Source organism: Priapulus caudatus, unplaced genomic scaffold (genome assembly GCF_000485595.1).
Source record: "Priapulus caudatus unplaced genomic scaffold, Priapulus_caudatus-5.0.1 Scaffold1020, whole genome shotgun sequence".
NCBI lineage: Eukaryota > Metazoa > Priapulida > Priapulimorpha > Priapulimorphida > Priapulidae > Priapulus > Priapulus caudatus.
Window position 1 is genome coordinate 9,943 of NW_014578081.1, and position 10,481 is coordinate 20,423.

Genomic DNA, 10,481 nt, shown 5'->3' on the forward strand with positions numbered 1-10,481 from the left:
AAAATAGAACAAGCTCTATTGGATAGCTGAATGTCTTCTCTATATCTGTCCGAGGTAAGTTATTGTCATATTGATAAATAAGACCACCTGCCCGGTTTACAACATACACAGCATACACTGCCATTTGTATATAAATAGCCTCCCACAAATTTCATAAGTATATTTGATTTAACTCACATTATGCTTAATTATACAACACAATTTTAGTCGTGAATGAGTGTAAATTATTATCTAAGTTATTTTTATTAATAATTATATTTCATTACGTTCAGATGCAGATTTATTTAGTACAAATATTTATTCACGTGATTTCGATTTCGTAGAGGTTGCCAACAAGACCGGCCAATATGGCAGCGCCCAGTGATTGTTATGAGACTGTGGAGAACATGTCATTTCCAGAAGATGAACATGCTTTAGCTGCTGTCTTTAAGAATTCGTTTCCAGGTATTAATATAGATAATGTTGTTGTTGTTATTTATTAATCCTCCTGTTACACGAGGTCATGGTCACAGGCACTTGGAACGTCTCAATAAAAAAAATTAATGGTAAATAAACACGAAATCGGAAATGTACCAAACTCCCAAAGTCTTAATGTTTCTCTACTCTATTTCCCGCCAGAGATATCTCGTGAAATCCTGCAGGAAATGTTCTCTCCGTGAAAATGTAAAGAGGACGAGATGTTTGTTTATACACGAGTAATGGGGGCCGCATTGCATGCCGGGATGAGCTGCGCCGGCCTCGGAGCTCCGTTTCGAGGCCCGCCAAGCCAAGCATAATGCGCGCGGGCATGACGTCACACACACACGGCTTACAGTGATCGATCGAAAGTAAGCGCCGTTAGAATTTCGAATGATACGTCCTCTTTACATTTCCACGGAGAGAACATTTCCTGCAGGATTTCACGTGATATCTCTGGCGGGAGTAGCTAGGTAAGAAGAAAGGCCATCGTTATAATTCGAACAAGTGAACATTTATGTACACATAGATACCAAGATGGAAGCTGTTGGATGTGTATTTGTGCTGTGAAGGTGTGAAATGAAGCGAGCGTTGAGCAAATTTTTTCAATCGCGCTTCCTACCTGCTCTCTTATTCATGTTGTTTGTGCACGCAGCACAGGGCGGGGCGGGCGTGCGTGTACTTGTCTGTTGCAAGATGAGCATTTGACCGGCATTTACAGGTGATTATAGGCGAAATAGAGTAGAGAAACATTAAGACTCTGGTACATTTCGTGTTTATTTACCATTATTTTTTTTATTGATACGTACCAAGTGCCTGTGCTGGTAACTATCTGATATGGTTAGAGTTTAGGGTTAGGGAGTAGGCGTAGGCAACTCCCTAGACTCGTTAGTGGAGTAGGCGAGGTACGGTCCGGCATATTAGATACCGCCGGTAGTACCAGCTAGCACAGCATATAAATCACGTGATTTATATGCTCTGGTACCAGGGTACGTTCCGGTATACCGGACCGTACCCAGGGTACGTTCCGGCAGTACCCTGGGGGACATAGACCCTCTCAGTGTTACTGTTAGCTTCAAGTGTTTCCTCATGTCATAGTAAAAAATATTTTTGTTTTTGTTTTGTTAACAACGGAGTGTCTGTGGCTAGATTACTGGGAGGGACTCAGACAGGAATCTGGAGAGGGCCTGTTTGATGATGGCATCTATCTCTGGTGTTAGATTCTTGTTTTCCCCAGTAAGGGTGGCAATGTCAATTGTCCGATGGCTTGTGTCGGTGTTAGTCTTCACATAGCTCTATTGCTGCAGCTGCCAGCGGCAACTGTACGAGGGCTATGGTACTAGAGCTAGCTAGTCTTCACATACCCCAGATCGATCGTGTTGGTCATCTTCTCCCTGCTAACCCTGAGTCGTGAGCAATGGAAGATCTTGTGGTCCACGGTCTCATTGGCAAGTCCACAGTCGCAGAGGGGACTATCGCTTGCCTTATCTTGAACAATGTGGTCTTTCTTGTTACATGTGTACATCTAGATAAAAGAATATACCGTACAAAGGTTATTATGTTTTTATTGGTAAATTATGACTTATTCAATGTTGAATAGTACTATGCGAATAGAATGAAAATAGTGGCGAGTTACTTACCTAGTAGTAGTACTTGTATAATATATTGTGCATTATTGATTCTATATCGCAGGGAATAATTTCCCGGATCGCATCGCAATTCCGCGATGTATTTTCAGCCATTTGCTACGCATATTTTTTTATGAATCGCAGTTGTGCGATGCAGCCCATGCGAGATGTAAACGGAAACATACATGTTTACAATTTACTTTTATTCTCGGGCTGCTTTGCCCGTCAATGAAATCCCACGTTACGCCGATTTTAATTGACTTGTTAAACACAAGGCCAACATGACTTTTAAACAATCTGCACACTCCCCCCCCCCCGTACATCCATCAATATGCCGCCCCAGGCACGTATACACAGCCACGCTGTGCTGGCGCTACACGCTCTCGCGGGCTGCTTTCTTCGGGGACCTTTGATAATATAAGTGAGGATGTCGTGGTCGAGGAGTCGGATAGCTGCCCTTCACAATCGCTAGAACTGTATTTCATCAATGTTTGGATATATAAACGTAAGGAACCAACATTTGATTAAAGTTTTAGATAATTATTTTTACTCGCCAACATGGGCGAGTCAGCTTTAGCTTTCACTCGCCCGGCCCGATATTATTTTCACTCGACATTGGCGAGCGGCGTGTTCAAGCTCGCACGCTGTTTAAACGCTGCCGGCAGCGTACAGAAACGCTAGTGTGTCCTAGGCTTAAGCTAGCTGTGCCTGCTCAACAGGCCTGACAGCGATAACACGCCAAGCACATACACTGCGCGTGGTAAAATTTGCCACTGTGATTGTCTGTAAAAAAAAATGCTCATACAAATTTATCCAAATTGCTTTCAAAATTATTTTGTATAGCCACAATTGTCCTATCAAATTTTTGGCTGGAATTGTTCCCTTGTATCGCGGTCAGTAGACTTGTATTTCTTTCCTATATTATTTTTTCACAGAATCATGGCAACGAGAATCCAGACTTCACTATTGTATCTGGCAAGCAACTCAGTTCTTATGTGACGTGAGAAAATTAGGTATGTTGTTAACGAACGTTCTGTTACGTTGTTCACAGGCACTATGGAGCGTTTTCAATAAATATTGGCGCGACGCTAGCTGCTGCATACTTGACACATAAATATATAGCAGGTAGGGGAAAGCGTGCTTGCCAGATTTGCTCGATGCTCTGCTTGATTTCTCACGATACAACACAAATAAATTCAACCATTCTACTCCATACCTCATGTTTCTACTTTGAAGCGACGCTGTTTTTAGGTTGTTATAACACCATACTGTCCCTGATGTATCGTAACCGAGCTGCCTTGTCACGCGAAATCACAAAAGCCTTGGCGAATATCTCGCGTTCGCCTGCGTCGTTGCGCAGTTATGATAAATGGCTGTAAGTTACAGGCTATAGTCGGCGCACTGCATTTTGGGAAACTACCACGCTGCCTTTCAAACTCCCGTACGAGCCTCGTCCAAGCCGCCATGCTGAGCGTTGCAATATGCCGCACAAGAATGAGTCACGAAGAGCGCCGGTGGTTGTTTTCTTGAATTCGACAGCCATTTACATAAACTGTGCAATGGGAGCGAACGCCGAAATTTCGTCAGGCTTTTGTGAGATTTCCGCGTGGACACAGCTCAGCGTACTGACTAACAGACAGTATGTTTTAATAGCAAGTTAGACTGTTTCTTTCAAATGAAACAAAGATGGAGCTAGAATGGTTGAATATTTGTGTTATTCGTGTGAATCAAGCGAGGTCGTAGCGAATTTTTTGGCAGCAACGCTTTCCTACCTGCGATATATTATGTGTCAGTGTAGCAGCAGCGAGCGTGCGGCAAGCCGCGTGTGTTTGCAGATGTCAATTTGACAGCATTACCATGAAATTGTTGGCAATAATAGCGTGAAGAGAGTAGAGGAAACATTAAGGAACTTTTGAAGTAAATAGATTTCGTATTTATTTAGCATTATATTTTATTGAAACGCTTCAAGTGCCTGTGTTACATGTGGAGTATAAATAACGCTGTTTGAAGTTGTAGGATGCATTATTCTATATCATAACTATGACTGTATAATATGTTCTTACGATGCTGTAACAACAGGCGACGAAAGACTTACATGCTCATGAATTATTCTACAGCGCGGGAACCTGACCGGCTTTCAGAGGAGAGAGCCGCGATATTGGAACAAACACAAGACCTCACTTTCACAACTACACAAGAACGTTCAAAACACAGCGCCGAATATGCTCCAAGACATCTACAATGCTGCGTAACGACTATTTTCTCGGGTCTGTGTACACGTCTCGGCATGGCATCACACGTGATTACAGGGTTGTCACATTTCAACCGAACTGGTGAAATCTTCAGAGTCAGTTGATCTTTTTTTTTAAATTAAACTTGTTTTGTGATTCAAAATTGTTTTTTAAAAACATTTTTCACGTTTTAATTGGTTAACAGTTCACCCTCGTGGAGCAACATTTAGAATCTGTTATGAAGAAGTTGCCAGTAATTTAAGAAAGTTCAGTACCTTCATGAAGACCAGCTCAAGGGATTAACAAAGGTAAAAACCATATGAAACTAGATGATTTAATTGAGTATTAGTTAAAGCATAGTCCGAATTTAATGAAATTAGTTATTAGTTAATACTCCTTAAGTAACAAAATTTACTGCGTTGTTCTTTGAAACAATGGGAAGTGTGAGGATTTTGACGTGTGTATCATTTCCTAACATAATTGTTTGTGATAGATTACATCTTTCCTCACACCTCTCTCTCTCCTCTGTCTCTCTTTACTCTCTCCTCTCTCTCATCTCTCTCTCTCTCTCTTCTCATCTGCTCTCTCTCTCTCTCTCTTTCTCTCTCTCTCTCTCTTCCTCTCTCTCTCTCTCTCTCTGCTCGCTCTTTCTCTATTTCCGCCCCTCTCTTCTCCTCCTACCTCTATCCCTCCGCCTTTCTCTTCCTCTCCTATTCTCCGCTCTCTCTCTCTATCCTCCTCCGCTCTTTTCCCTCTATCTCTCGTCTCTCTTTCCCTCACCTCCTCCTTTTTTCTTCTCCTCCTTCCTCTTCTTCTCTCCTTTCTTTTCTCTCTCCGTCTCTCTCCCTCTCATCTCTCTTTTCTTCTCTTTCCTCCTTCCTCTTGTCCTACTCTCTCCTTCCCGTTCTCTTTCGCTCCTTCTCCCCTCTCTCCTCTCGTCCTCTCTCTCTCTCATCTCTTCTCCTCATCTCGCTTCATGCTCTATATTCTTCTCTCTCTCCTCTCTCTCCTCCCTCTCTCCTCTGCTCCTCTCTCTCTCTCTCTTCTCCTTCTCTCGTTCTATTCTCGCTCTCGTCTCTCTTCTCTTTTCCCTCGCCCGCTCTTTCTTTTTTTCCTCTCTCTTCTCTCTTTCTCTCTCCTATTCGCTCATGCTCTATCTCTATCTCTCTCTCCATCGTTGACAGTCGGCGCATGAACTCGCTGACGTTGAGTCGGCACGCCGTCAAGCTGCTGGCAGAATACTAGAGATTGCCTCAGCTGATGACAACGTTGTGATGGAACGTGTTTTTACTACGAGGAGGCGCTAGCTCGCTTGCCTATACGTGAAGCGGCTAGAGAAGAGACACGCAGCCATCCCCGTCATCGTGGTGCGTGTACGACGATCCGCGATGACACGCGCGTGCGTGAGACGTACCGTGTGTGCGTGGTGTGTGTGTGATGTGTGTGTGTGATGTGTGTGATGTATGCGTGGTGTGTGTGTGTGGTGTATGCGTGGTGTATGCGTGGTGTGTGTGTGATGTGTGCACGGTGTATGCGTGGTGTGTGTGTGATGTGTGTGCACGGTGTATGCCATGGTGCTGTGCGTGTGATGTGTGCATGGGGTATGCGTGGTGTGTGTGTGATGTGTGCACAGTGTGTATGCGTGGTGTGTGTGTGATGTGTGCACGGTGTATGCGTGGTGTGTGTGATGTGTGCACGGTGTATGCATGGTGTGTGTGTGTGATGTATGCATGGTGTGACAGTGTGTGTGTGTAATGTGTGCACGGTGTATGCATGGTGTGTGTGTGATGTGTGCACGGTGGTAACTGCGTGTGTGTGTGTGATGTGTGCGTGTGTGTGGTGTGTGTGTGGTGGGATGTGCTGCACGGTGTAAATGCCGTGGGTGTGTGTGTGGTGTGTGCACGGTGTATGTGTGGTGTGTGTGTGATGTGTGCGTGGTGTGTGTGTGGTGTGTGGATGGTGTACTATGTATGGATTGGTTCCAAGGAATATGCATTATTTATGAACTGTTCGTGCAAGATTTACTATTTATATTGTTGTCCGTGCAAGCTATATCGTGCATGCACCATTGTATGCATGGTGTGCTGTTTATGAGGATATGTATGATATGTACATTATATAGGTTATATAAGTATATATATAGGTATCAAAACTATGTATATATGTTGTTCATGCTAATATGTGAAATTCTTTTGGGCAGAGCATAGTGGGTGAAGTGAAGGCTTCTATGAACTTGATGTTGAATCACTTGATCCAGCAGTTACGCACCAATGTCCAACTACCGGCTTGTCTCAAGGTTAGTATCAGGTTTTACCTCTCTAACATCACATCCCTTACAGCTACCGGCTGACCACCTAAACATAGGTGAGGTGTTGCTCCAGATCATAACTTGCTGTTTTACTGTCATTGGTTACATTTTGCTACTTAACGATTAAAATTTACTCGTAAGCACTTCATTATTATCTATGATTACAATTCATCATTGTTATGTCATCACAGTTTATCGCATGCTCGGTGCGGTTAGAATTTATTTGTCACTCTCCAATCTTTATTTTCATACTGAGGCGTGTAAATGTGTAGGTATAAAACCGTATGAATCTACTCGTGCGATTTATGCCCCTGTGATATTAAAACAACTGCCAGCCTTGTCTTCGCGGACGTCGTGGTGTTGTTCGTTGGTTCATTGACGTTGGTTCGTTGTTCGTTCGTCGTGTAGGTGATTGGATACCTGCGGCGCATGGACGCGTTCACGGCAGGCGGAGTTGTTCATTGACGTTCGTTCGTTGTTCGTTCGTCGTGTAGGTGATTGGATACCTGCGGCGCATGGACGCGTTCACGGAGGCGGAGTTGTTCATTGACGTTGGTTCGTTGTTCGTTCGTCGTGTAGGTTGTATTGGATACCTGCGGCGCATGGACGCGTTCACGGAGGCGGAGTTGTTCATTGACGTTCGTTCGTTGTTCGTTCGTCGTGTAGGTGATTGGATACCTGCGGCGCATGGACGAGTTTCACGCGAGGCGGAGTTGTTCATTGACGTTGGGTTCGTTGTTCGTTCGGTCGTGTAGGTGATCGGGTACCGGCGGCGCATGGACGCGTTCACGGAGGCCGGAGTTTGTCATTGACGTTGGTTCGTTGTTCGGGTTCGTTCGTGTAGCGTGATCGGGGTACCTGCGGCGCATGCGATGCGTTCACGAGGCGGAGTTGTTCATTGGACGTTGGGTCGTTGTTCGTTGTTCGTTCGTCGTGTTAGGTGATTGGATACCTGCGGCGCATGGACGCGACTTCACGGAGGCGAGTTTGTTCATTTGACGTTCGTTCGTTGATTCGTTTGTTGTGTAGGTGATTGGATACTGCGGCGCATGGATGCGTTCACGGAGGCGGAGTTGTTCATTGACGTTTGTTCGTTCTGTTCGTTCGTCTGTAGGTGATTGGATACCTGCGGCGCATGGACGCGTTTCACGGAGGCGGAGTTGTTCATTGACGTTGGTTCGTTGTTCGTTGTTCGTTGTCGGTGTAAGGTGATTGGATACCTGCGGCGCATGGACGCGTTCACGGAGGCAGAGTTTGTTCATTGACGTTTGGTTCGTTGTTCGTTCGTTGTGTAGGTGATTGGATACCTGCGGCGCATGGACGCGTTCACGGAGGCGGAGTTGCGGATCAAGTTCCTGCAGGCTCGCGACGCCTGGTTCCAGAGCGTGCTTTCCAGTATCCGCTCCGAAGATCGTACGTCCCCGCCGCTCAACGCTCGACCCGAGCGAGAATCGCGCTGACGGCCTGTAGTCAGAAACATCGTAGATAGTCATGACCATCATGCTGGATCCGAAATCACTTCGATCCACATTTGCACGGCAATTCGTGCAAAGATTTGTGCAATTCGTGACATTTTAGACTTGATGTATATTTGTGATGTTTCTGACAACAGTACCCAGGTTTATTTTAGAAACTAGATGTATTGTTAGCTAGATGTAGGCGCTCAGGCCAATCTTAATGCGTGTGCTGTCAGTTCGTTAAGGTCGTGTTCGTGTAGTTATTGTTAAATGTTTTTATACACAACGTACTTGTGTACACTTGGAAATTCTTAATGTGAATAATTGATTCTGAAGACAAAAATAATTTTATTCACTATATAGTATATATATATTTGTGCATTGCGAATATTTGCAGTAATTTATAATTGATTTATTCGAAGAATTATTGATGGAATTATTTGAAGAATAATTTGTCATTGGAATCGTTCGGTAATTACATGGAGCAAGTTTGTTTTGTCCGTAATATTATTGTCGGTAATTTTAATAAAAATGTCACGACGGCATCTGTCTGTATTTCCAGCTTACCATCACATCACGAAGACTATAGAGTTGAGTCGCGTTCACTTGTTTGACATCATCACGCAGTACCGCGCGATATTCAGCGATGAGGATCCGCTACTTTCCACCACCAGGGACTCCAGCCTGTCCGAGAGCGCGATATTCTACGGATGGGTTCACCAGAAGGTAGGGGGCGCTACGTCGAACCGTCCGATCTTACGCCGAGCCCGCGTGCAGTTGCAGAGTGACGGTCGTCGCAACAATTGAACGTGATGGAGTCGATGCTCCTGTATGTTGAACAGTTTCTGCTGTTGTGCATCAGATGTAGCCGTTGTTACTGTAATTACTAACCTTCCCACTGTTAACCATATATTGTAGCTACTGTTGTTACGGTCAATACGAAGCTTTATCTTCCCACTAAATAAATAATGTAGCTGTTCATCATCATGTATATACAGCAGTTATTCTCCCCACTGTTACACATGAAATAATACCGTTGTTACCGTAAAGGCAAGGCTGTTTCTTCGCTCCATCACACGTCGTATACGGTCGTTGTTCCTGCCGTAGGTTCAGCAGTTTCTACAGACGCTCGTGCGAGACCTGTCTCAGGGTGTCTCGTCACGTCTCGACTCCGTCATCGGTCAGTGCATGTACTTCGGTCTCTCGTTCTCGCGCGTCGGTGCCGATTTCCGTCCCTTGATGGCGCCACTGTTCCAGGAGGCGGCCTTGCGAGGGTTTCAGCAGGCTGCGGAGGATGCAGCGAGGAGGTGAGATAGATACACAACGCATGCTGCGATAGATTAACGATTATAATAATAATGATAAAAATTATAGATCAACGATGAATGAAGTGTAGATCGACTCAACTCTACTTTGTAATAGTTTATATATAATAATTAAATATAACTCGAGAAGGTGATATATCATCGATAAATCGTGATAGGTTGGGTTCGCATCGATAATCTGGTTATTCGATTATATTTGTTCGAAATAAATTGATCGTAAAATTTGACAGATTCGTGGCTTTCCAAATAACAGTAGCAATCGACAAGTGAAGGAAGTATGTCGTACGTTGCTGTGTGTTGGAAGTACATTTTACGCGGTCGGGCGCGTTACATGTTCGTGCTGTGTGGATGCTCTCCCGCGGTCGTTAGTTTAGCTCGAGTCAACCCTGTATGCTGACACGCGGCCGCACACGCACGCGTTTCTCATCGTTGCAGGTTTGACGAGGCGATGCAATCCTACACGCTCCTCAACACGTCCGCTGCGCTCGTCTCCAACATACTAGGCGGCGCCGGCGGCAGCGGCGGCGGGGGAGAGACGGCGCTGCAGCCGCCGTCCTCGTTGCTAGAGTGTCAGCCGATGGCGGTCTACTGCAACCAGGTGTTGACAGCGTTTAACGAGCTACGTCTGTGCGCACCTGTTTCCATCGCCGCCGACATCGCCACCGCTCTCCAGGGGTCGCTAGTGAAGGTCGCCGACTCCATCCTAGCCTATCACAGGTGAGAGCAGTAGTCTGAACGTCGATAACGAGGGATTGCAGATTGTTAAGTTTATAATGAGAATATACCTATATATTCATATATGATAATGAGCCTGTGTGTAATTTGAATCAATTACTATATATATGTCCAATTTATATTGAGGATTGTTATCTGCCGATGATTATATTATGTCATATATGTGATAATTATACACATCACGTCATGTCATAACATGTCTTATCATATAATGTAATATTGTATCATATCATATCATATCATATCATATCATCATGTCATGTTATATCATATCATATATCACATCATATAATCATGTCATGTTATATCATATCATCATGTCATGCCATATCAGGTGAAAT

General features: G+C 44.6%; 1 protein-coding gene across 1 annotated transcript in view; it reads left to right on the forward strand.

The window, feature by feature from the left end:
* Positions 1-10,481, forward strand: part of LOC106814998 (conserved oligomeric Golgi complex subunit 8-like) — a 21,085-nt gene that overhangs the window by 3,767 nt on the left and 6,837 nt on the right. Inside the window, 8 exon segments of the mRNA XM_014819398.1 lie at positions 5,500-5,596; positions 5,598-5,624; positions 5,626-5,682; positions 6,516-6,611; positions 7,919-8,036; positions 8,643-8,806; positions 9,188-9,387; positions 9,841-10,122. Of these exon segments, the coding sequence (XP_014674884.1) occupies positions 5,500-5,596; positions 5,598-5,624; positions 5,626-5,682; positions 6,516-6,611; positions 7,919-8,036; positions 8,643-8,806; positions 9,188-9,387; positions 9,841-10,122 (1,041 nt within the window).